General features: G+C 37.0%; 1 protein-coding gene and 1 pseudogene across 1 annotated transcript; one reads left to right on the top strand and one right to left on the bottom strand.

Annotated features, from left to right (window-relative positions):
• Positions 1-14: 14 nt before the first annotated feature.
• Ccdc195 (coiled-coil domain containing 195) lies at positions 15-27,163 on the top strand. Its single transcript, XM_074069560.1, has 3 exons — positions 15-246; positions 19,585-19,831; positions 26,449-27,163. Exons 1-3 carry the CDS (start codon positions 15-17, stop codon positions 26,579-26,581), a joined length of 612 nt encoding a protein of 203 aa, XP_073925661.1. The 3' UTR covers positions 26,582-27,163.
• On the bottom strand, positions 9,515-12,054 carry LOC109699514 (serine/arginine-rich splicing factor 10 pseudogene; annotated as a pseudogene).
• Positions 27,164-27,972: the final 809 nt, after the last annotated feature.

Here is a 27,972-nt window from a genome sequence, read left to right as displayed (position 1 = left end):
AGAGACAAGAGGCAATGGAAACTAACATCCAGCTCCTGAGGGTTATCCAGGAAATGCAGGCAGAGATCAACAAACTGGAGAAAGAGAATGAAGCACTCCGCATGAAACTGACATCAAGTAGTCAGAGAGCCTCAGGCTCGGGAGGAGAATCAGGAGATGAAAGAGAAGCGTTGTGTGGACAAGCTCCAGCAGGCCTGCATGCCAGTGTTCCCACTGACTCAACACCAGCTATGCAGGAACACCAAGGTACTGAAACACTGTAGCTCTTCTGGGCTGTGCCTATCTTTGCAGGTATTTCCCAAATGGTGGGTTTATTACGCCTGTCACAGAACTGCATGGTTAGTATTGACAGTGATGGTTTTTATCCCTTTCCTACTAGTTGATTAACTTTGAATACTAAACAAAAAAATGTCTTTAACGTCTTCAAGACACATATTCTAGCAATGATAAAAATGACTTCTGAATGAGCCAGGAAAGATAAGAACAACGAGTTTGGGCTTTCTTCCACTTTGACTTCAGATGTTTAAATGTTAATAATAAGAACACTGAATGTGTGTATATCAAAAGGCATGCTCACTTATTGAGTTGGCTGCCAATGGTTTGTTACTTAGCCACGGGACTCTTTATCTTGATTTTCTCTACCTGGAAGCATTATAGTACCTATCTCAAGAGTGTGTGAGGATTACTTTACAATAATATGAACTAAATATTTAGTATAGCACCTCATAAATGAACTGCAGGTGCTGTTTTTTGCATTTTACAAAAATAATAGATTTCTTTCTGACATTTTATACATGATATGATATGCTTCAAGCACATTTGCCCACTGTCACTCTCTCCTATCCCCTACCTTTTCCCACTGCTTGCCACCCCCCATAGTACCTTTGTAAAGTCATGTCTTTTTGTTTACTTTTAGGTCTAGATTCCATGTATGAGAGAAAATTGTGATATTTGTAATTGTGAATCTTGTTTATTTCACTTACCATGATGATTTCCAGTTCCTTCCATTTTCCTGAAAATTACATAATTTCTTTCTCTTTTACTGACTGAATAATACTCCATTATACACACATAAACACACACACATATATGTCACATATCCATTCATCCATCATAGGGCACCTAGACTGATTCCGTAACTTGGCTATTGTGAATTGTGCCACCACAAACACAAATGTGCAGGTAACTCTATGTATGCTGACTTTGATTCATTTGAGTATATGCCCAGGGGTGGCATATACTCTATTTTTAGTTTTTTGAGGAACCTTCATATTGATTTCCATAGAGGCTACACTGATTTACATTCCCACCCACAGTGTATAAGGATACATTTCCCACACACACATACCCTCATTAGCACTTTTGTTTGTTTGTTTCCTTGATGGTAATCATTCTAACAGGAGTGAGGCAGTCTCACCATAGTTTATTTGCATTTTCTTTATGGCCAGGACATTGAGAATTTCTCCATGTATTTATTAGCCATTTGTAGTCTTTCTTCTAAGAACTTTCCAATCCATTTGCTCATTTATTAGTTGGATAATTTGTTCTTTTGTGCTTTTTTGAGCTCTTTGCATATTCCGGGTATTAACCCTTTGTTGAATATATGGCAAATATTTTTCTTCCATTCTGTTAGTTGTCCCTTTACTCTGGTAATCGTTTCCTCTGTTTTTTTTTTTTTCTTTATTCATTCATTCATATGTGCACACATTGTTCGGGTCATTTCTCCCCCCTTCCCCCTCTGCCTCCTCCCCCTAACCCTCACTTCTAGGCAGAACCTGTTCTGCCCTTTTCTCCAATTTCGTTGAAGAGAAGACATAAACAACAATAAGAAAGACAAAGCGTTTTTGCTAGTTGAGTTAAGGATAGCTATACAGAGAGATTCCTAGCATTGCTTCCATGCACAAGTGTATTACAACCCAAATTGATTCATCTCTACCTGACCTCTTCACTACTTCCCAGTCACCTTCCCATATTGACCTCTGTCATTTTAAGGTTACTATATTAATTCCTCTGCAGTGGGGACATCAAACACTTTCAAGTTTTGGGTTTCTTACCTTTCCTTATTCCTCCTGTATGTGTTCTCCCCTTAGCATGTGACCCATGTGTAATAATATTACTGCATTTTTTTTAGATCTAGAGTCTGCATATGAGAAAGAACATACAATTTTTGGTTTTCTGAGCCTGGCTAACTTTGCTTAAGATGATGTTCTCCAGTTCCATCCATTTACTTGCAAATGATAAGATTTCATTCTTCTTCATGGCTGAGTAAAATTCCGTTGTATGTGAATACCACATTTTCTTAATCCAAGTGGGGCATCTTTGCTGTTTCCATAACTTGGCTATTATGAATAGCGCTGCAATAAACATGGGTGTGCAGGTGCCTCTGGAGTAACCTGAGTCGCATTCTTTTGGGTATATTCCTAGGAGTGGGATTGCTAGATCATATGGCAGATCTATGCATAGTTTTTTTAAGAAGCCTCCATACTGTTTTCCAGAGTGGTTGCACTAGCTTGCATTCCCACCAGCAGTGTATGAGGGTTCCTTTTTCCCCACATCCTCACCAACACCTGTTGTTGGTGGCATTTGATGATAGTTATTCTAACAGGAGTGAGGTGGAATTTTAGTGTGGTTTTGATTTGCAGTTTCCTTTATGGCCAGAGATGGTGAGCATTTTTTCATGTGTTTTTTGGCCATTTGAATTTCTTCTTTTGAAAAAGATATGTTTAGTTCAGTTGCCCATTTCTTTATTGGTTCATTGATTTTGGAGGAGTGTAGTGTTTTGAGCTCCCTGTATATTCTGGTTATCAGTCCTTTGTCTAATGTATAGCTAGCAAATATTTTCTCCCATTCCATGGGTGGTCTCTTCAGTTTAGAGACCATTTCTTTTGTTGTGCAGAAGCTTTTTAATTTTATGTAGTCCCATTTGTCCTTCCTTTCTCTCAGTTGTTAAGCTGCTGGGATTCTAGTGAGGAACTCCTTGCCTATACCTATTGCTCCCAGAGTGTTTCCTGCTCCTTCCTGTGCTAACTTCAGAGTTTGGGTCTGATATTAATGTCCTTGATCCATTTTGAGTTGATACTAGTACAGGGTGATAAACATGGCTCTAGTTTCAGTTTCCTGCAGGCAAATAACCACTTTTCACAGCAACATTTGTTGAAAAGGCTGTCTTTTCTCCATTGTATATTTTTGGCACCTTTGTCAAAAATAAGGTGGGCATAGCTATGGATTCATATCTGGGTCCTCTATTCTGTCCCACTGGTCTTCATATCTGTTTTTGTGTCACTACCATGCTGTTTTTATTGCTGTTGCTTTGTAATATAGTTTGAAGTTGGATATTGTGATACTTCCAGCATTGTTCTTTTTGCTGAGTAATGCCTTGGTTATTCGTAGTCTCTTGTGTTTCCAAATGAATTTTAGGGTAGATTTTTCAAATCTCTGTGATGAATGTCATTGGAATTTTGATGGGAATTGCATTAAAAATGTAGATTACTTTTGGGAGTATAGCCATTTTTACAATGTTGATTCTACCAATCCATGAGCATGGGAGATCCCACCTTCTGTAGTCTTCCTCATTCTCTTTCTTCAGGGGTTTGTAGTTCTCCTTATAGAGGTCATTCACATCCTTTCTTAAGTTTAGTCCTAGGTATTTGATTTTTTTTTTGAGGCAATTGTAAATGGAATAATTTCCATATATTCTTTCTCAATTTCTTCATTGTTAGTGTATAGAAAAGCTAATGATTTTTGTAGGTTGATTTTGTATCCTGCCACCTTGCTGTAGCTGTTTATGGTGTCTAGGAGTTTTGGGGTAGAATTTTTGGATCTTTAAGATATAGAATCATGTTGTCTGCAAATAGGTATATTTTAACAGTTTCTTTACCTATTTGTATTCCTTTTATTTCTTCTTCTTGCCTAATTTCTCTGGCTAAGAGTTCCAGGACTATGTTGAATAGGAGTGGGCATAGGGGGCACCCTTGTCTTGTTCCTGATTTTAGGGGAAATGGTTTCAGTTTTTCACTGTTAAGTATGATGTTGGCTGTAGGTTTGTCATAAATAGCCTTTATAATGTTGAGGTACTTTCCTTCTATTCCTAGTTTTCTTAGAGCTTTTATCATGGAGTGGTGTTTCTTATCAAAGGCTTTTTCTACATCTATTGAGATGATCAAGTGGTTTTTGTCTTTGCTTCTATTAATGTGCTGTATTACATTTATAGATTTGCATATGTAGAACCACCCCTGCATCCCTGGGATGAAGCCAACTTGGTCATGGTGTATGACCTTTCTGATGTGTTGTTGGATTCAGTTTGCCATTATTTTATTGAGGATTTTTGTATTGATGTTCATTAAGGAGATTGGCTTATAGTTCTCCTTTTCGGAGGTGCCTTTGTCTAGTTTGGGGATGAGTGTCATACTGGCTTCATAAAATAAGTTAGGCAGTATTCCTTCCCTTTCTATTTTGTAGAAAAATTTAAGGAGAGTTGGTATCAGTTCTTCTTTAAAGGTCTGATAGAATTCAGCAGAGAATCCATCAGGTCCTGGGCTTTTCTTTTTTGGGAGACTCTTTATTGCTGCTTCAATTTCATTTTATGTTATAGATCTATTCAGGTGATTAATATCTTCATGGTTAAATTTTGGATGGTCATCAGTATCTAGAAATTTGTCCATTTCTTCAAGATTTTCAAATTTATTAAAATATAGGTTCTCAATCTGATGAGTTCCTGGATTTCTGTGCTGGCATTTCTGATTTTACTGATTTGGGTTTTTTCTCTCCTCATTTTTGTCAGGTTTGCCAGGGGTCTGTCAATCTTGTTTATTTTTTCAAAGAACCAGCTTTTTGTTCTGTTGATTCTTTCTATGGTTTTTTTGTTGTTGTTGTTTCTATTTCATTAATTTCGGCCCTTATTTTTACAATTTCTCTCCTTCTACTGGTTTTGGGATTTGTTTGTTCTTGTTTTTCTAGTACTTTGAGATATTGCATTAGGTCATTGATTTGAGATCTTTCTGTCCTTTTAATATAGGCACTCATGGCTATAAACTTTCCTCTTAGGACTGCCTTTGCTGTGTCCCATAGGTTTCGGTAGGTCATGTTTTCATTTTCTTGACTTCCAGGAACATTTTAATTTCCTCTTTGATTTCATCAATGACCCATTGATGCAATGTGTTGTTCAGCTATGAATTGTTTGCATATTTTCTGCTGTTGTTTTTGTTGTTGAGTTCTAGTTTTAATGTATTGTCATCAGATAGAATGCATGGGATTATTTCTATTTTCTTATATTTGTTGAGGCTTGTTTTGTGCCCTAAGATATGATCAATTTTAGAGAAAGTTCCATGGGCTGCTGAGAAGAATGTATGTTGTACAGAATTTGGATGAAATATTCTGTAGACATCAGCTAGGTCCATTTGATCTGAGGTGTAATTTAGTTCTAGAATTTCTTTATTGATTTTTTGTCTGGATGACCTATCTATTGGAGATAGGAGGGTATTAAAGTCTCCCACTACCACTATGTTGGAGTCTATATATGTTTTTAGGTCCTTCAGAGTATGTTTGATGAAATTGGGTGCATATAGGTTGATAATTGTTATTTCCTTTTTGTGTATTTCACCTTTTATTAGTATGGAGTGTTCTTCTTTACTCATTTGATCAATGTAAATTTGAAGTCTACTTTTTCTGAGATAAGTATTACTACTCCTTCCTGTTTTGGGGGGGTCATTGGCTTGGTAAATCTTCTTCCAGCCTTTCACCCTAAGCCAGTGCTTGTTTCTGTCAATGAGATGGGTCTCCTGTGAGCAACAGATTGTTGGATCTTTTTTGATCCAGTTTGCCAAACATTGTCTTTTGATGGGGGAGTTAAGTCCATCAACATTCAGTGTTAATATTAATAGATATGTGACAATTCCTGTCATTTAGTTGTTTTTGTTGTTCAAGGGTTTGATTGTGTGCAGCTGAATCAATGTTACTGTCTGACTCCTTGTCTTTTCTTCTCCTGTGGTTTGGTACTGACTTTCCCTTCATGGTTTTGTTTGCTTTCAATTTCTGTGTGCAGAATTCCTTGGAGAATCTTTTGTAGAGGTGGCTTGGTGGTCATATATTGTTTTAGTTTCTGCTTATGATAGAAGACTTTTATTGCTCCATCTATTTTGAATGATAGTTTTTCTGGGTAGAGTATCCTAGGGTTGAAGTTATTTTCATTCTGTGTCCAGAATACCTCACTCCATGACCTTCATGCTTTTAAGGTTTCCATGGAGAAATTTGCTGTGATTTTGATAGGTTTACCTTTGTATGGTATTTGTTTTTTCTCCCTTACGGGCTTCGATATTCTTTCTCTATTCTCTGTGCTTGTTGTTTTAATGATAATATGTCATGGGGTAGTTCTGTTTTGGTCAGGTCTGTTTAGTTTCCTGGAGGCCTTCTGTACCTGAATGGGCATAGCTTTCTGTAGATTTGGGAAATTTTCTGTTATTATTTTGTTGAATATATTATGAATTCCTTTTGCTTGCACCTCTTCTCCTTCTTCAATGCCCATGATGCTCAGGTTTGGTCTTTTGATGGAGTCAGTGAGTTCTTGCATATTCCTTTCACAGGTCCTGAGTTGTTTGACTAATAGCTCTTCAGTTTTTCCTTTAATTTCTATTTTATCTTCAAGTTCTGTGATTCTGTCCTCTGCTTGTTCTAATCTGATGGAGAGGCCATCCCTTGTGTTTTGTATTTGTTTCATTCTTTTTTCTGAGTTTCCCATATCATGGGTCACTTCCTCTTTAATATTGTCTATTTTTGCCTTTAATTCATCTATCTCTCTATTTATAGTGTTCTCTGTTTCACGTTGGTGTTTATTTAGGGTTTCTATGAGTTCATTTGTTTGTTTCTGTGTACTTTTGTATTCTTTATTTTTGGTGTCTTGGAATTTCTTGAGTGCCTTTTGTACATGTTTTGGTTGACCATGTCTAGTAACACCTCCATGAAATTCTCAGTGATTACTTACAGGATTTCTTCTTTGAGGTTTTTCTTGTGGACATCATTGGGTTCCTTGGTGTCATTTATCTTTGTTTTGTTGGAGTCTGGAACTGGGTATCCATTTTCTTCATTTCCCTCTGAATCCTGTATTAAAATATTTTGGGGGGAAGAATGGCTTCCATCCATTTTTCATCTTCCCATAGCTCCACTTGGTAGTGTGCAACTATGTTCTTGAGAGGTTATTGGTGGTTTCAGTCACCTGTTTTCTTTCCCTTGGTTAATTTTTGTTTTGTGGGTGTATTGGATTTTTAACTTAGTGTATGTATGCTATTTCTGTCCCTGGTCTGGGTGTAATTTAACTAGTATTAACTAACTCACAATAGTAAAACTAACAAAACAAAACAAACAAATAAACAAAAAAACCAAAGAAATCAATGTGGAGAGATGAACAAACACAAACAAGAAACAAAACAAACAAACAAACACACAAAAAACTCCAGGTTCAGGAACAATAGAATTTCAGTCTTAGTAGTTCTGGTGTTAGTCCTTTAGCATCCAGTCCTGGTGTTGGTATTTAAGCAGAGGCTCTGTCTTAGTCTCACCAGGTGGTTGGAGAAACTAGCCAGTTTTTTTTTTTCCTGTCTTTCAGCAGCAGCGGCTTAGTCAGCTCCTCCCTCAGTGAGGTGTGGCTTGTCCTCAGCTCTGTAGCCCACCAGCCGACCTGCTCTGGAGTTGGGTTTTTGCTGTGTTGGTTTATTAATGGCTTGTTTCTTTGCCTCACCCCCTTTCTCTGGGACAAGGTCAGTGTTCTGTCAGCCAGCCCCCTGCTGTCAGCATGTTATGATGGTTTGCTGATGGTTTTCAATTTTGCAGTGTTGTTTGACTTTGGATGTTGCTCACTGGCTCAGGAGATGAGTTTCGTGGATTGTTACCTGCTCTATTTCAGGCAGTAGGTTATCACCTGCCTGCTGTCAGCCCTTCTGCCTTTCCAGCCTTTGTTTACTGAAAGTTCACTTGGAGATCAGCTCCTTGCTTCTCCCCACTTCTCCAGTGCACCCCACCCCTCTGCTGTGTGTTAGTTTTCAATTCCTTGCTTATTCAGTTTTTTGGTTTTTTGGGTTTTTTTGCAGGGCAGGGGGTCAGTCTGCCCAGCAGCCTATGCTGGTTTATCCCCGGGGGTGGCTGGGGGAATACTGCGTGACACTTGGTGCTCACCTGTTGGTCTGTCGAATGTCTCCCAAGCAGGTTTAGAGCCTGTGTCTGATGGCATAGAAGTCCTCCTGCTTTCTCAGTGTACATGGCATGGAGAAGTTTTGTACAGGGTTCAGGGTGTCAAAGTTTTGATTCTTCTTGGTACTTTATTTCCGCCAAGTGTGGCTCCAGTGTCTCAGCAAGATTTTTGATTTACAGAGCTCACGCGGTCTGCTTCTGCACTCTACTCACCATCTTGGATCCTCCCTCCTATTACCTCCTCTTAATAGATCTTTCTCTTTATTAATATGAAGTGATGTTCTTTGTCTTTTTGAACTAACTTTGATTTGAAGTTTATCAGTTAAGAGTATAGCTACTCCTGCATGCTTTTAGGGCCCATTTTTTTGGAAAATCTTTTTCCATCCTTTCACCCTAAATTAATGTTTGTCTTTGTAAGTGAGATATGCATTTTTTGTGGGCAAATGGTCAGGTCTTGCTCTTTAATCCAGCCCACCATTCTATGTCCTGTCATTGAAAAGTTGAGCCTATTATCATTCAGTATTAACATGAAAAGGTGTTTACTATTTCCTGTCATTTTATTGTTATGTGATTTTTTCTTCATTCCTAATCCTCATTTGTCAATCTACTCATCTATTGGGATTTAATCTTTCCTGTATTTTCCTTGTTGCATTTGGCTTTCTCTTTTGAGTGTATGAATTCTTTAATTATCTTCTGCAATGCATTTAGTGGTCATGCATTTCTTCAGTTTTTATCATGGAAGTATTTATTTCTCCTTCAATTATGAAGGATAGCTTTACTGGATACATCAATCTGGTTGACAGTTATTTTCTATCAGAGTTTGGATTACATCATTCCATGGCCTCCTTGTTTTTAGTTTCTGTTGAAAAATCTGGTGTTATTCTGATGGGTTTGTCTTTATATGTGACTTGTTGATTCTTTTTTATAGCTTTCAATATTCTTTCTTTGTTCTGTATATTTACTATTTTAACTATAATATGTCTAATGGTGTTTCTTTTTCTGCTCTTGCCTGTTTAGTGTTCTGAAAACCTCCTGCACCTGCATAACCCTCTCTCAAGGCTAGGGAAGTAAGTTTCCCGCTACTATATTATTGAATATTTACTATGCCTTTAGTTTGTAGCTCTTCTCTTTCTTCTACACCCATGATTCATAGCTTTGGCCTTTTGATGGTGTGCCAAAGGTCTTGCATGTTCCATTCATATATTCTTTGTATTTTTTCCTTATCTTTGTCTGATCTAATTCCTCTACTTTATCTTCAATCTCTGATTCTCTAGTATGTATGTTCAACTTGTTCCATTATACTAGGAAGGCTTTCTTTTTTTTTTTTTTCCTTCATTTTGTTTTTATTATAGCATGTTTGCTTAATTTACAGCAAGCAGAAAATAAGCTGGGTCTTGCTTTGATCCAAACATTGATGTCTTAAAGGTCGTACACAATACTTGTTAAAAAGAACATACAAAAATACCTTTTTAGAAGCTTCTATAAGAAAGAAAATACAAAGTTTAACCCCACAACTTTCCTCTTTGCTAGAACTGCAAACTACTGCTACAGTTTTAAATAGACTTTATTGTTTAAACTATACATCCAGGAAAATCTAAAAAAATTAAAGAAACGTGCATATAAATGATTGCATAGCAGAACATGAACATTAACTGCAAACAGTAAAGAAATGAAAATTAGAAACACTATCAAATATACAAAGGTTCTAGAATTGATCCTTTAAACACATTCCACAAACAGTATTAAAAACCATCTTTGTTCTTTACAGGCAAGGCCTAGACTTCTAAAATCAAAATTAAAAAAAAAAAAGTAATCCTCTAAAAGGAATCATTTTCCCATAGTATTTCTTACTCATATCTCCAAGTAATCTGAGATTTTTAAAGATGCCTTTTTATTCTGAAATGAGACTGGACATTTCAAGTCACTTTTTATTACCTCCTGAACGTTCTGAGAAATACTAGAAATTATAATTAAGGGTATTACTTCCTCATTTTTAGTCAAGTACTACGGTACTATATTGATAATCAAAAACTAAGAGATGTGGCTCTTGCTTAAAACTAATCCTTTATCCAAAATTACTTTAAATTTCATGGCACCACAGAATCATCAAGGATGGGAGTGTTGTCTTTCAATTTGCCTCACATTAAATAAACTGAGGTGTGAAGAGCAAGCCCCCCTCAAAAAGAGGTAGGCAAATTTTGATACAAATGCACATGCCAAGTGCTATAAGCATCAAAATTCTTTTTTTTACACTATGCACAAACACAAAATCTATTTTGAAACAATTTACTAATGCTTCTAACAGCAAGAAAACTAAGTAACAATAGTCAACAATGCTCCTAAAATTTTAGAGTAACTTTATGTAAGAACATTCTTTTCCCCTTAAAATTATTTCTGTCATCACTGACATGTTCAAGTTTTAAGGGGAGTTTTTCTGATGTTTTTATATTCCAAATCTTAGAACAGAAAAAAAAAGTAGTGAAGGCTCCATGTTTCAGTAAAGTACTCACTCTTCCTCAAAATGCTACCTAACCCAGTTGGCATCATTCCCCAAGACAGTGGGGTTAAGAAAAGAACTAGTCCACACTGCATCATAAATAAACTGTTATCATGGACCTAGATATCTTGACAAAACATAGAGGTCCACCCTGAACCTACATGTATCTGAGCAGTAAGTGTGGTAATGTGGTTACAACCTCACTTTTGTATCATTCTATCTTATCAGCAAGCTACATTTCTAGGTTAACAGTTCTACCAAATATGAAAATTTATCTTTAATAAGACAATGTTGCAAATTATGGTCAACCAACATCTTTTCACCAGATAATTCAAGCATAAAAAATGTGAATCTTTACAAAAATATACAGAGACACCACAAATTGGTAGCTGCCCTTAACATTAAACAAACTGGACTCTTAAGAGTGGCTTCTCAACAGCATATCATTTTAATATAACCATTGCCTGGTACAGGGAAAACTAACAAGTATTTTTATGCATCATTGCAACATTGTATTCCTGATAATTTAAGTATACCAAACTATGAGTAAATGAATGATACATGCCTAGAAAGTATCATAGTTTATACTATCAGTGGCCACTGGATTTAGGACTAGTCCAAGACCTTGATCTAGATTTTGACCTAGACCTAGAGTGTGATCTTGACTGAGATTTGGATCTAAGTGGTTCTTTTTTCCTTGATTCCTTTTCATATCTTGAGCCAGACTTATAATGTGTTTTGGAATCTGTTTTAGAGGTGCCTCTAGTTTTGGTGTGAGATGCAGACCTAGACCGTGATTTAGCCTTCATTTCTTTCTTGGGCTGGGACTTGGACCGTGATCTTGAATTGGATTTAGATCTTGAAAAAGATAGATTTCGTTGTTTGAATCTATCATTGTCAGAATGGCTTCTGCTACGCCGTGGTCTTCCAGTTGGTCTACTGTTTCTAGGACTATAAGATCTTCTATAGTTGTAATCAAAAAACCGACTTCTTGATTGCCTCCTTCCGTAACTTCGGCTTCTAGAATGTCTGTATCTGTCATAATCATCGTAGCGTGAAGAGCTATACACATTCCTCCCTTCCTTGGCTTTCATTTGGTTTGATGTTTTTCGATCCCCCTGTGCAAACTGTATTTCAATCTGACGTCCACAAATCCATTTTCTGTCCAAATTATGTAAAGCATCTTCAGCATCATGAACATCCTCAAATTGAACATAAGCAAATCCTCTTGGACCTCGAGTGTAGAAATCAAGTGGAACATACACATCAATTATAGGACCATAACGACCAAATTCAAACCATAAATCTTCAGACCTGGTGTCGTCGGCCACGTTCCTGACGAACAGAGACGTGTTGAGGGGACGCAAGTAGCGGGACATGACGCCACTGTGAGTTTCAGCCAGGGGCACTAATGGGCTCAGCAAACCATCCGCGACTCCCAGTGGCAGCTTCTCCCTAGGAAGGCTTTCAATTGAGCTTTTATTTGGGTTCTTGAGCTATTCATTTCCAGGGTTTCAATTTGATTTTTTGCAGGATTTCTGCATATTTATTGAATTCCTCTTTTGTATCCTGTATTGCCTCTCTTATTCATTCAACTGTTTATTTCAATTTTTTTTAGCTTATTCAGCTGTTTATTTCTATCCTTTTTAAATTCTTTGGGGTACTTATGTGTCTTCTTTAATTTCATTGGTCATACTTGTCATCATTCTTTTGAGTACATTGTTTGAAATTTCATACACTTCACTATCACCCAAATCTTTAATGTGGAATTGTTGGCTTTTGGAGGAGGCAATTTGCCTTGTTTTTTTTCATGCTACCTATGTTTCTATATTGGAATTTATGCATTTGAGGCCAGTTGTTGGTTGGAAGTTTTAATCACAGTAGTTTTTCAGTTGAAATATTGTTAATGTCCAGGCAGGACAATGTAGTAGCCAGGTTGAGGTGCTGTTTTTCACCACTGGACTAGAGGTATGGCTCACAGTTAAGCATTTTCCCATGTGCTCAAGGTGCCAGGCCTGATCTCTAGCATTGCTCAGATTGGGATAGATTAGCTGGTGTCTTTTGTAGAAGGTTGTTTTCCTCTTCTGGGATGCTTTCACTACAGAAATTTCCCCTCTTTTTGTAATGGGAGACATTGTTCACTACAGGGAGCTTGATAGCCTGTGAGCTCAGCAAGTTTCCACTTGCTCCACATGCCCCTATGTTTGTGTCCCCAGGAGCAAGCAAGCATCTGAGCCTTAGGGTGATCCCCAAATCTGTCAGAGAGTGGGGGTAGCAAACAGAGCATTAAATTTTTCAATGGCTGGGGGAAAACTGAGGGACACAGTCTCTCTGCCTGCTGGTCTCAATGCTTACAGACCCTGTCCAGCAGTTCCTTTCCCTGTGAAAAAGAGAAGGTTTCATAAATCACACGGTGTGTTCTTGGAGCCCTCAGTCCTGCCTATCAGCACACACACCAAGAAGCAGTTTCCAGAGGCAGTTCTCAGTGCTTTTAGACACTGTTAAACAATTTACCTTCTGGCAGACAGAGAAAGATGTGGGTATCATGTGATTCAGAAGTTCTGGGCTCAGGCTTTGACCTATCTACTTGTCACTGCTGGCAGCCAGGAGGCAGGCCCTGGAGGCTGAATAATAAGCCAGCCACAGACTTTGTACTTTGTTTTTACCCAGGGCTCTGGTGATAGGATTTGCTCCTAGCTAAGGAAGGGGGGCTTTCAACCATCATGGCACCCTAGACTGCCAGTGGAGTTTGCTCATTGCTTGAAATTTTCTATGGAATCATGCCAGACCTTCTCTCTCTCCTCAGCCACCTCTTGGCTATCTCCCACCCAGACTCTGTGGCAGGGTGCCTCAAGACTCCCTGAGCTATGAATGTTCCTTGTTTTAGTCCATCAGAGTATCTCAGTCTCAAATAATAGGCCTTCTCTCAAGATGACACCTTCTTTCCCCTCCAAGTTAAGGAAAGTGATAGAATATCTTTCTTCCTGGAGGCTAGCTTCCCACATTGGAACAGTCACAGTCTCACAAATCCCTGCATGGGTTTAAGGGTTGCAGGAAGTGTGGGCTTATCTTGCAGCTAGAATTGTCAGTCTGTAGCCAAGGCCATCTTTCCTACTTTATGATGGTATCTTCAGCTTCCATTCCCCTCTTGGGAAGCCAGAGACTTGCTTGAAAGCATTTGCTCTATTCTCTGTTGCCTCAGGTTCTCTGTGCTTTTCTGCCATCCTGCTACCACTTTCACAATTCCAAATGCTCTCCATCTCTTTCTTTAGAATATAGTCTCTCTGTGTTACCTGATTCTTATTCACAGAGTCAGATGTTTCTAACCCTCCATCTTGCCCTACCCTCAAAGCTGCAAATTTTAAGTTAAGGTCTTTGATCCATTTTAAACAGATTTCTATACAAGATGAGATATAGGGATCTAGCTTAGTCTTCTACATGTGAAATCCAGTTTTCCCAACACCATTTTAAAGAGGCTATCTTTTTTTTTAGTATTTGTTTTTGGCACCTTTCTCAAGATTCAGATTGTATAGCTATGTGGACTTACATCTCGGTCCTCTATTCTATTCCACTCTTCTATATACCTGTTTTGTAGCAGTACCATGCTGTTTGAGTTACTATAGCTCTGTGGTATAATTGAAGTCGGGTATTGTGATTACCGTAACATTGCTCTTTTTGCCCACAATTTGACTGTTCACAGTCTTTTGTATTTCCATAAGAGCTTTAAGATGGCTTTTCCTATTTTCCTGAAGAATATCATTGGGATTTTGATGGGAATTACATTGAATCTGTAGATCACTTACTTAGTTATATAGTCATTTTCACAATATTAATACTGCTGATCCATGAACATGGAAGATCTTTCCATATTCTACTGCCTTTAATTTCTTTCTTCAGTATTTTTTGTTTTCATTGCATAGATCTTTCACTTTCTTTGTTAGGTTTATTCTTCAAATTATTTGAGTTCTTTCTTTTCTATTTGTATTCTTTTGCATTTTTTCTTTTGTCCTATTGCTCTAAGAATTCAAACACTATATTGAGTAAGAGTGGAGAAAGTGTACATCCTTGTCTTGTCTGATCTTAGAAGAATGCTTTCTGTTTTTCCCATTTACTATAACATTGGCTATATGTTTGTCATCTATAGCCTTTACTATATTGAAGAACATTCCTTCTATTCCTTGTTCTCTCTCTTACTGGCTATTTTCGGTAAAGATTATTATTTCTCTTTTAAAAAAACCAACTTGGTTTGATTGATTCTTTGTCAAATATTGTTTCTTTTGCCCATCTTTTAGGAAGAATTTCACTGTCCAATGTGAATGTATGTTGCACATAATTTAACCTACATAATTGAACTCAGGACCTACACCTTGAGCCACTCCACCAGCCCTTTTTTGTGATGGAATTTTTGAGATAGAGTCTCATGAACTATTTGCCGAATCTGGCTTTGAACCATGATCCTCCTGAGTAGCTATGATTACAGGCATGAGCCACTAGTGCCCAGCTATTTATACAATCAAATGTCTAATCTTTTATAGGAAAGACTTTTGATTCTGAAAATAACATATAAGGTCAGAAATCAAGAGCAAGAAACATGTTCTACCTTTAAATTGTCAGGGCTTCCCTACAACAACATATTAAAATGAAATTGATATAATTAACTACTCAGACTCTTAATATCATCTATCAAGAGCCCCAGGCAATGTCATTTACAGTTTCTTAACAGCTTAACAATGGAACATGTCATATTTGCCAGTTGGCTTTCTGTAACAATGTCTCTCTAGCAATGAAATCTTATTTTTCAAAGCTGAGAACACATTGCAATCAAGGTCTTTCCTTTTTTTGTCAACTACAACTCTGGATCTGAGTGGTTCTATCCACTGATGATTTAGTAAAACTGTAAAAAAGTAACCTATAAAGAGATGAGATCTTCTGATGAAATAAAAGCAAAGAAAAGATTTGTCCATTTGTCCATTTTTATCCTTACTCGAGTTTCTACCTGCACTACTGACATTTTGGATCAAATAATTCTTGATTGTATAAGTCAGTCCTAGGATTGTAGGATGTTTAGCAACTTTCCTGGGCTATTCCCACTAGTTGCTATAGTACTCATCCTTACACCTTCAGTTACAACCATCAAAAATGCCTCTAGCCAGACAAGTGGAGAATGCCTATAATCTCAGCACTCAGAAGGATGAGGCAAGAGGATCATGAGTTTGAGGCCAGCCTGAGCTACATAGTGAGACCCTCAGACTCTCTCAAAAATAAGAAACAGGATGGAGGTGTGGCTCAAGTAGTAGAGAGCCAGCTTAATAAGCAGGAGGCCTTGAGTTCAAGCCCCAGTGGTGCCAAAAAAAAAAAAAGAAACAAACAAAAAAGTATCACCATATATTGTCAAATGCTAGTTGGGAGACAAAAATTACACCTGTTGCCCACCATCAAAAGTCACTACCTTAATCCAAAGGTAAAAATATTTCTTCAAAACTATTTTCTATGATGCTTATCATAGTAACAAAGTAAGTTGAGTCATTGTATATCTGTTTCATTCTAGGACAAGTAATATACTGTTCAAAGAGCAAAGTGTTACCCTTTTAAACTCTCAGGATACAAACATCATAAAACTTGGAGGAGATTAGAGTATTTATTAATAAGTGCCAAATACAATTGCTATCCTATTTCTTCAGAATATGAATAATAATTTCCAATAAGAATGCTAGCATTAAGCTTGAAAAAGACTGACCGAAAAAATGTGATGAAATTTTGGGAACTCTTGCTAACTGCACCAATAAAATGCAAAAAACATTGTTTCTGGAAGCCCAGTTCAGTTACTTCAAATGGTATTTATTTATTTTTTCATATGTGATATGCTATTGTAAGAGTAAATGAGTTCTGTTAAAAACAGAGTCTCAGTTCTGTAATATCTATTCAGTGCTGGGCAGTTCACATCAAATTGTTGATCTTAACATTTTCATGTAAAATAAGTGTATTGGACCAGACATCTCCAAGTCCTCTTTGGTTGTATGAACGTAGCTTGTTTTTATGATCACTCTCCTCACCTATAAAATTGGGACAGTGATAGACCCTGTCTCATAGGCTGTTGAGAGGATTTTTGTAATTAATTGTGCAAATAGTTGTCATAATATAAACAATTTCATCATACTGAATCATAAGAAACATAAGAGAAGAAATTTTGCTGATAATAGCAAAATTGAGTTTCTTTTTATTGGGGACCTAGACTTATTGTAGGACTTAATAGCAAATAAATTCTAGTTTTCATAATATCATTGGATTTACCAGAAAAACATTAGTACTTGAGTATGAGATTTTACTGATATATTCCCAAATTCTGTAGAAATTTAGAGTTGCAATTAAATCACAGAAATCTACTAGGTGGGAAATTTGGATATCATCCAGCAGGAAAAAAAACAGAGTAAGTCTATTCTTTGAGAAGGAATAATGTGTAGTCAGATGTGTCTAACTTTAAGAAAGGAAACAACTAAAAAGGATCTTCGAGCTGACCACTTGGAACTAAAAGTTCCTCCATTTGTTCTGTGATATGTGCAGTGAGAAAGAATGAAATGTCTCATGATGGAGAAGCCTGCTTCCCCTTTACTCACCCAAGGACACAGAGCTATGCTATTGCTCAGAGGCCCTTCTGGGTAATTGTGTGTGTGTTATAGTGAGACACAGAGTACCTGTTCTCTGCTCTCCGAATTCTTGTGGGGAAATGTCTGTGTGAACATCTGTATGCTCATGAGTATTTTGTAGATATAAAACCTCACCAGAGCTTTTAAAACTATTCCCTGCCTCACCTGCCCTGTGCAACACTGTTTTGGGACTATTAGGGAAGAGGTAATTTGCTGGGGAAGATAAAGAAACAATACTTTACAAGGAACTTCCAGAATTGCTGGGCCTCTGATTCTTTTCAATCTGATTATATCCTTTACAGGCAGCTAAAATGCACTTGGCAGTGATCTTTGAAATTGTGTTAAAACCCTGTGATGCTGTGCTGAATATCATTTTGCTTGTGTTGACTATCTGTGACCAAAGGGAAATGAACAAAGAGCTTATTTACTAATAAATTCCACAAGAGGTATAGGTTCTAAATAAAAAGAAACTCAACTTTACTATCATCAGCATAATTTCATAATTTCTGTTGTGTTTCCTATGTTTCAGTATGAATGGATTGTTTTCTAATTCTTTTAAACAGACCTTTCCATGCTTGTCAAACCACTGTTTTTATAACCATAAAAGCTATTTACCATGGTCAAAGGAAGTATTTAAATACAATTTACGATTAGAATTAATCACTTCAGATAAATTTGAGCTTAACTCTCATCCATCTCTTGCCTAAAACTGGGTCTTCTGCTCTTCTAAGCTACACAAAACCAAGGCAACCTCCACTTTTTACACACTGTAATAATTCACTGTCTGCTTTCTACAGAGGTGGGTAACAAATTTAAATAAAAAATCATTGTGCTACTGGAATCTCAAAACTTAAACTTAATGCACTGCTTTTATACACATGATGCTACTTGATAGCAAAGCTGTGGCAAGAAAAAAAAATAGACTCAATAAATATTTATAAAGAGCTCCTCAGAATGAAAACTGACTCATGAAGTCAGTGTCATTGGTTTCATCGGTAATAACTGGATGTGTAATAGGGTTGAAATGAAAAGCCCTGGGTCATAGTTAGAATACTGTTAGAGCTGGGATTCAGATATACTAAGAACTCCTAAAATAAAACTTTTCTAATCAAGTGTTTTTAGTTACAAGGAACAGAAACCTGTTTGATTTACTTCAAGGAAGGCGTTTATTGGAAGACACATCTCACAGAAATTGTACTGGAACCCCTCAGGAACTAGGGCCATAAGTCTCCCCATCTCACTCAGGGACATTGCAGTTGAGCACAAGTCTCCTCTGCTCTCATCTCTTATTTAATGGCTTCTAGATGATGACTGTTCCAACCTATGCCAAGGCATACAATCAGAGTCCAGTTAGCAGTGACCAGTTGAATTACCAGACAATCAGGGACAGTGAATAAGCCCACTCTAGAGTTGGGGGTGAGGAGACCATTGAGAATTTGCTCTAGAAGGTCTATGTTCTTCCATTCCTTAGGCCTTGTTTTATCATCTATTTGTGCCTTGGTACCTGTTCTTTTTTAAGCTTTTTAAATTAATTGTCATTATACTAATTGCACATATTTATGAGGTACAGTGTAATAACTTGACACACCTACATATATAATGAGAATGATCAAATTAGGGCAGTGAGCATTTCCATCTCCTTAATCATTTTGTTAGATTTTTGATTGCTACATAATACTTATATACATTTATGGTGCACAATGTGATATTTTAATACATGTATGGTATGTGTACTTATAAAATTATGGTAATTAACACTTACATGTCCTTTTCATTTGTTTTTGTTTACAGCCTTCAAACAAAGCTCCTCAGAATCTTCTAACTACCCATAAAATATATAGGCTATTGTGAAATAATGTTTTGTTCTCAGAAGGGTCTTCCCTGACCATACAACTTAAATAATCTCCAGGCCCTGTCCCTCATCTGTCTCTATTTCTTGCCCTCATCAGCCTTATTTGTCTTCCTAGAGTCTATCATTACCTGAATTGTATCATATATTGTTTGCTTAGAATGTATCCTCTAGTTAAGATTGTCAGTTCTATGCAGGCAAAAATGTCATGTTGTTTCTTAAAAAAGTATCTGACACACGGATGGTACTCAATTAATACTTGTGACATAAATCAATGAAAAAAATCTTTTCTGCAAAAGATTAATCCACAATAATAGTTTGCTTTAATTCAATAAAATATAACCAACATAATTTTCCACTCATGGATGTTTTTAAAGGTAGAAATTTTTAACTTGAATTCCTTGTCTCCTACACAGGCAATGTCATGATTGTTAGACGCTACTCTGTTTCTTCATCAGTTCATTCATTTGCTGCAAATGATCCTTGGAAAAGTAGGAATAGACATGCAAATAGTGGAATTCCAGAAGCTCGGGGAACAGTTAGATCACCAGCATATTCTTCAACTAAAAAGCAAGACAATGAAGAAAAGATGCTGGTGGCAGATTCTTCAGGCAGTAATAATTCCAGCCAAAGAGCTTCTCCTGACACTGACTTTGGTTGCAGGTAATGTTCACTAGGCCTCCATAGGTTATAGGCACATGCTGAGATGCTCCCTAAGACATTCGCCTGGATACACAAAGTCTTATCTGGTGGAAGAAGCAAAACCAAAGAGTACATTGAGTCAAAATTTTTTCCATCTCACTTACACCCATTTGAGTAATCAAAAGCAACAAAATTTGTTTGTGATCAAATGGCACCCTCTAAACAGAGTCCTCTAATAAGCAGAGAACATAGTCTCCATTCTTTCATCAAGCATTAATGACTGTACTCTGAGCTAGGTACTAAGATTTAGCAAAAGCTAGGTTGGGGAATATTTACAAAATACACCCCTTATCATAGCCCAAAAGAGCCAAGAGACAAATTGAAACTAGCCAGTCCCCCAAATGCATGAATTGGTTTTTAGGTAGTTAGAAGCAGCCTAAGAATGGACGAATTTGAGCCAGACTTGGGGTCTTGAAGAGTAAACTTATCTAGTGACCCTTGTAGTGGATAGTCAAGGCCTCTTTCAGAGCAAGACTGTCTAGTGTCAAGTATAATGTCACTTGTCACTTCCCTGCTGTACCACAGCATGACATCCTCTCCCCTATCCTCCGCCTCCCACCTTCCATCCTCCAGTGAAGCTCTGACCCTGGCAAGGTCTCTACAAATCTGTCTTGTGCAAAAGAAGGATGAAACTCAAGAAAATGGGGCCTGGGTTTCATGATTAACTTATAGAGAAGAGAAAGTAAAAAAAAAAAATGGGGTTGTTGAGAGAATATATGAATAATCTCACTCAGCAGTGGCAGTGAAACAGGTTAGGAGGTACAGGAAGCACAGGCAGTTAGGGCACAGCCCCTGGCGACAAATCAAAACTCACACTCTCACTCTCTGTGAGAAAACAACAGGTATGAAGACTCCCAAGTTTTCTGCGGGAAAGTGGCAGACTACATGACACATGGCTTACTTCCTCATCTAGAGGAGAGTGGTCAAACCCTTCAGCAAATCCTAGCCATTGTCTAATGCGTGATGAGAGACCTAATAGGGCAAAATACATATCAACAAATCATGCCGGTGCCTGGTTAGCCCAAAAAGGCAATCTGAATGGTTATCAGTCAATTGGGTCAAGAGATTTTGTCTAAATTTGTTTCCCCACAGCAATACACATCAATAGACAGAGACCAGCCATCAACAACCCTCTCTTGGGACCCTCCTACTTGGGAGAACTCTGCACTTTGTTCCTTCTCTCTCTCAATAAACTCTTCTGCTTTGCTCACTCTTATCTGTGATTTTCATTTTTTGGAATTGCGAGACAATGACCCTTATTCAGACAGAACAAGTTGTTAACGGCAGGAAAGCAAATCAAGAGATAACCATAGGCCTGCAGGAATTTTCGTAAGTACTCGAAAGAGCACAGACTTCCCACAGGATGTGGGACACAAAGGCTGAGCCAGTTTTATTTGGATTTCAAAAGATAGAATGAAAATTGTGTATCACATGTAGAAAGTTCTATAATAAGAGCAGAGAGTAGCCTAGTCATAAAGGATGTCTGGATGTAGTCAATAAAGAGAAACTGTGAGGTCATGCCAAGTTGAACAAAAAAGATATGAATGTAGAAAACATCATGACTTTAGTAGAAACTCAAGTAGTGAGTGAATGTTGGAGAAGTGAGCAAGATCCATCACAGAAGGACTTTTGTGGAATGCTAGGGAGTTATGTGCTGTTCCTGAAATTATAGGAATGCTAGTAAAACATGTTTTTTGAAAGTTTTCAAAATATAGAAATTCAAGAGAAAAATAAAAACAATGAAAAGGGGAGAAGAGTTGGAGGAGATATAGCATTGTTGAAATGTTTGATACCATGGCCAAAAATTGCCTCAGCACTAGAGAAGAGAGCAATCCTGACGACCTAAGGGAAAAAATCTTCAGGCCAGGCATGGCTACAGCAAAGGCAAAAGACCTGGGTGGGAGGAAGCATGACTGGTGGTGCTGGTGGTGCTCAAGGAAAGCAAGGAGGCTGGGAGATTGCAATGGACCTAGCAACCGAGGAGCAGATAGTGAATCAGGGTGTGTAATCTGCTCTTTTCATTAAAAATTAGCGATCACATTGAGATCCCTGTTGTGGAAAGACTGTAAGAGAATAATACCAAAAATAAGGAGACCACATTGCAGACTATAAAGTAATCTATGCAAAGGGTTATCATTTCTTGGCCAAGGATACTAACAGTGGATGTGGTTTCTAGATGATTCAAAAGCAGAGCCTGTAAGATTTGTTAACAGATCAGATGTAAGACATGGAAACAAGAGGTGCACACCCAGCCTTTGAGATTTATGGTCACATGTCTTCCAAAAAGAAAAAAAAATGAAAGGCAGAGATGTGACATTTACTTTTTTAAAATTTATATATAAATGTACACATACATGTATATACACAAACACACACATAACTTACTGCTTTTATAAAACCAACTAATTTTATAAAGCATAAAATGTTCATTGTAAAAAAAATTAAAACACACACAACCTGCAAATTGCAAAATATAAATGCAGCATAAAAAGTAAGTATACAAAAGAAAAATCCTCCATAATCCCACTCCCTGTATAACTACTATTTAGATTTTGGTGGATAGATTTTTCTCTAACATATTTTGAAATTGTACAGTGAATATATTATAATGCTCAATTTTTTGGATTTAATGAAACCTGCAATGCTGAGGATTATAGTACTATTAATTTTCCCTTTCAGTTTATATTATTTTCTATGATAGTTTGGGAACATAGCCAATGTTTATTATTTTTCTGAAGCAAAATGTTTTCCAACTTCCAAACTGCCAACTAATAAACTACATAGAGCACAATCCATTTCGAATTTAGAAGTTAATTTAATTTAAAAGATTGAGCCATTTTCAGGATCATGTTAAATGAAGAAAGTCAGTATTGGTTTAAAAGTCAATGTCTGGATTGGTATAAAACCCACTAGGAATTAAGTATAGATTTTTTACTGTATTCCTTTCTTATTTTGCTTTTGTGTTCTTGGGAATTAACTAGTAAAGTGATGTCATTACATCATCCCTCTGATTGTTTTGGAAATTCACTTACCTCCTAATAACTTTCAAAGAATTTTTACAAAGACTTATGGATAACCAATTTTTTGGAGTTGGATTTTGAATCATATCAAACATTAAACCTAATTTTCTTAGACCATGAAAGTATTTTTTCAGAATGCCTATGTCAATATTTCTAAGAACAAATGCTTTCCAGAAACTATAAATAGGGTTTTAATTTTTCGTTGATTTTGACATACAGAGCCAATCTTTTTTTCCTGTGTTTAAGAAAAGACGAATCTCTTGCTGTTAACAGGATTAGGGAAAATGGTCCAGAAAGACAAAGGTAAAATTTTAAAATGCTGTTTTATTTAGTTTAGTGACCAAAGAAACCAGACACATTATAATAAATGTATTCTTTCATTGTCCAGATCAATGTGCTTAAGAATTCATTATCTTCAGTCAGGTAACTAAAGACCTGACTCCATCACTTTCAAAAACATGGCCTTGGAAAGACTTAGTGTGTTACTTGCCATAGTTTTCTCTGGAACAAAGGGAATCATAATATCAGTTACTTCATAGCTTTGAGCAGAATAGTGAAATAGTCAAGTGAATGCTCACTAATTGGTAGTGGCTATAATTATTGTATTGATTCTAACTTATGGAAGCCCTAGCCCACCTTCTTCCCAAGGGAAGGGGCAGATTGTTTTCCAAGACACAGACCACCAGCTGCCATTCTGTGGATTTATGGCCTTATTTACTCAAAAAGAGGACAACACTGGAAAAAAGGCAATCATTTTAAATACTGTGTTTTAGACTTATTCTTTAGAGCAGTTTGTCCTGGGTAAGGTCAAAATTCTGTATAACCGTTCAGAGGTAAAAGAAGTGAGCAAAATGGAAGAGATACGATCCCTTAGTCCACACTGGGCCAGTGCTCTTTCCCTGTCCCCCTTTGTAGTTCAGGCATGATGGATGTTCAATGAACTCAAAGTCAACAAGAGCAAATTGATCTAGATTATAAAATAATTGCTTCAAAATTTCTGCTTCATTTAAACTAAAGAGATTTGTTGTAAGACCCATTGCCTAAGATAGCATGAGAGTCTGATTTTGTTTTTTTACAGTACTGGAATTTGACCTCAAGACCTTGAGCTCGTTAGGCAATTCCTCTACCACATGAGCCACATATCCAACCGTTTTTGCTTTTAGTTTATTTTTCAGGTAGGGTCTCATGCTTTTTGCCCAGATCAGCCTTGTGCCATGATCCTCCTACCTATCCCTCTCACATAGCTGAGATGATATGTTGCACCAAAATACACAGCTTATTTGTTGAGGTAGGGTCTTACTAACTTTTTTTCTAGGCTGGCTTCAAACTGCAATCCTCCTTATCTCCACCTCTGTGGTAGCTAAGATTACAGGTATAAGCCAACAAGTTGGTTTGTCTTCAATTTAAACATCAAGAAATGATCAATCCTCAGATATATGGACCTTACCTCAATGGTTTTAATTCTTTGTTTTATCAGCAGTATTTATCATACTTCATATAAAGGCCAACTTCTTTATATATAAATTTTTTATTAGGATATATTCATTATATGGGACAGACTCATAGTGACAATTCTGATTAGGCTTATATTGTACATTAGTTACAGCGCCCCCATTGTCTCTCTCCCTCAACCTCTTCCCACCTCACTTAAAGCAATTACAAGAGGTTTCTTTGTTATAGTTCATATAAGTTTATAAAGTCCATCAACCATATTCCCTCACCTTAATCTCCTTTATTCACATTCCCCCATCCACTAGTACCCTCCAATATATACACACTGTACCTATTGTACAGTCCTGTCTTTCATTATTAATATTTAAATTGATGTTCAAAGGGGTGTCTCAATGTATCCCCACTGTGGGTGTACTTTACTTTGGTTTATTCAACCCCTTCCATTACTCTTCCTTACCCCTTTACCTTCTACCTCCCATTTTTCAACAGCTTTCAATACACATTCTTATATCTTCCACCTTCACAGATGTTATGTTTTACAATATTTCTGATGCTCTATCATTCCCTTTTCCTTTCCCTCTTTTCCCAAGTTCAATAGAGTAGTTCCACTGTTACAAATATGTTCTACATCTGAACTTGTTCATGATCATGCTTGTTTTTGTGTATATGTTTACCTTTGGATCTATCTTCCACATATGAGAGAAAATATGTGGCCTTTGTCTTTCTGAACTTGGCTTACTTCACTTAACATGACGTCCTCCAATTGTATCCATTTACCTTCAAACTACATTTCATTATTCCTTATTGCTGAGTAAAACTCCATTGTGTATGTATACCACATTTTCTTCATCCATTCATCAGTTTTAGGGCATCAGGGTTGTTTCCAAAGCTATGTGAATAGTGAATAGTGCTGCTATGAACATCGGTGTACAGGTGTCTCTATTGTATCCTGACTTAACGTTCCTTTGGGTAGATGTCCAGGAGTGGTATCACTGGATTATATGGCAGTTCTGTCTTTAGCTTTTTGAGGAATTTCCATATGGCTTTCCATAGTGGTGTACTAATTTGCATTCCCACCACCAACAGTGTATAAGAGTTCCTGATTCACCCCATCCTTGCCAGCATTTATTGTTATTACCCTGAATATGTCCATTCTAACTGGGGTGAAATGAAATCTAAGTATTGTTTTGATTTGCATCTCTTTTATAACCAGGAAAGTTAAACACTTTTTCATGTACTTACTAGCCATTTGTACCTCTTTCTTTGAGAATACCCTGTTTAATTCATGTGCCCATTTCTTCATTGGAGTGTTGATCCTCTGGGAGTTGAGTTTTTTTGAGTTCCCTATAGATTCTGGATATTAGTCCCTTATTGGATGAGTAGCTGGCAAATATTTTTTCCCTTTGTGTGAGCTGTCTCTTGAGTCTGGTGACTGTTTCTTTTGCTGTGCAGAAGCTCTTTAGTTTGATGCAATCCCATTTGTTCATTCTTTCTCTTATATGCTGAACCCTATGAATTCTATGTAGGAAGTTGTTGCCTATACCTATATGTTCCAGTGTATTTCCTATTACTTCTGGAGTAGTTTCAAGTTTCAGACCTTACATTAAGGTCTTTGATCCACTTTGAGTTAATTTTAGAACAGGGTGAAAGACAGGGATGTTTCATTATTCTACATGTGGATATCGTTTTCCCAGCAACATTTGTTGAGAGGCTGTCTTTTCTCCATCATGTATTTTGGGCTCAGCATTGCTTTGGCTACTAGAGGTCTTTTGTGTTTCCATATTTATTTCAGAATTGATTTTTTTATTTCTATGCAGAATGTCATTGGATTGCTTTGAACATGTATATTGCTTTTGGTAAAATGGCCATTTTCACAATGTTGATTCTACCAGTCCACGAGCATGGGATATCTTTCCACCTTCTGATGTCTTCTTCAAAAGGCCAATTTAAATGCACATTCTTACATTATTTTTGAGCAACTAAACAAAAAAATTTATATGTTAAAATAAACTTTTAACTTTGTAGTCTATATTTAATGATTAGGAAAAACAGTAAACTAGAGCTCACCAAAAAGCTTATTTCTCTTCTTTATTTTGCTTTCTATAGGGACAAAATAAAGACAGTCAGCTTCCTGTTACCCATGGACATGACTTCATATTCAAAAAATTCAAGTTCTTTGAAATACTTACCAAATCAGACCACAAACAAGCTAAGTATCATTGCAGAAAAAGAAGTGTAAGGTTGTGAAATGTAAGAAGTGGTAGACTCCCAAGAGACAGGAGCAACAAGGTCTAGCTGGGCCAGTGGCCCCTGCAAAGAACTCTAGCAAGATGTCACAAGACTCAGTGTCCTGTCAATGGATTTGTTTGGCCAAGAAATGGGAATGATTATTTTGTGTTATGAAAAAAATGAGTTCTGATGTGTGTGCAATGACCATCAAATGTATGCGTTGAGTGTGCAGTCTCTGCACTATGCCATCAGGAAATGCCACTGTTCATGTCACAAGTGTCACTTTCCAGATGACAAACCTAGAAAAAAATTCTTTTGGCTAATGGCATGAAAGCAATAACAATATCCTTATAGGTCATGGTGTGATGATATTTCACTGATACCAGCTCCTTTGGTCTGTAATGCCCCATGTCACAAGTATGTAAGCACAAACACAAAGCTATAGTGTACATTATGGGCTCAGGGCTACCATCAGCAAAAACCCTACAGCTGACTGGAAGAAAGAAAAAAATCATTCAAAGCATCATTACTCAGGGATTGGAAATTCAAAACATTTCCCATTCCTGTTAACAGCAATTGTATTTTTAATACTACTACCCTTCTAAAACAAAGATCTTGTTTTCAAAATCTCCTGTGTTAAAATGCAGATTCCTGGGCCATACTCCAGACCTACTGAATCAGCAGAAAGCAGGGAAAACTTGTTTTTAATTGTTCAAAATTCACATTTTGAACAAGCATTCCAAGGTGATTTCTGCTGTACAGCTATGCTTGTGATCCATTACTATAAATTCTTAAAAAAAAAAAAAGGTCCAGTACTCTCCAAACCTGGCACCAAGTAGAAATAAAAAAAGTAAGGCAAGGAAAGGTTAGAAATGTCTCCCACCATTCCGATGATGGGGATCTAATAGTCACAAACAGACTCCTAGAAAGGAGACAGATGCAGCAACCAATAACCTGAGGTTAAAGTCACACAATACGATCAAATTCTTCTTTTATTTATGACATTCATTTAACACTAACAATATTCTCAACATAATAACAGATGTAAATAGGTCAAGGTAACAACCTGAGGGGAAAGATACAAATGAGGTATTAAAAATGCATTCACCTTGGAATAAAGACACACACTGAGTAGATGATTAAGCTATTAACCTATGAGACTTCTGAGATTTTTAGTTTATGCACATTTATATTCTCTGCGTACTTTAAAATGGAGAGTTTCAAACCAGGTGATGGTGTATGCCTGTAATTTCAGCACTTGAGAAACTGAGGCTGGAGGATCATGAGATTGTCAGCCAGGCTACCCAGTGAGATCTTGTCTCAAAAAATATATATATAAATAAAAAATAAGAGGGGGGAGAGTTTGGGGGCCTTTTTTGAGAACTTTGTTTCAGCATTACC

This window comes from Castor canadensis, chromosome 4, assembly GCF_047511655.1.
Source record: "Castor canadensis chromosome 4, mCasCan1.hap1v2, whole genome shotgun sequence".
In the NCBI taxonomy this organism is placed as follows: Eukaryota; Metazoa; Chordata; class Mammalia; order Rodentia; family Castoridae; genus Castor; species Castor canadensis.
Note: the sequence above shows the minus strand (reverse complement) of the source record. Positions and strands in the feature narration are given on the sequence as shown.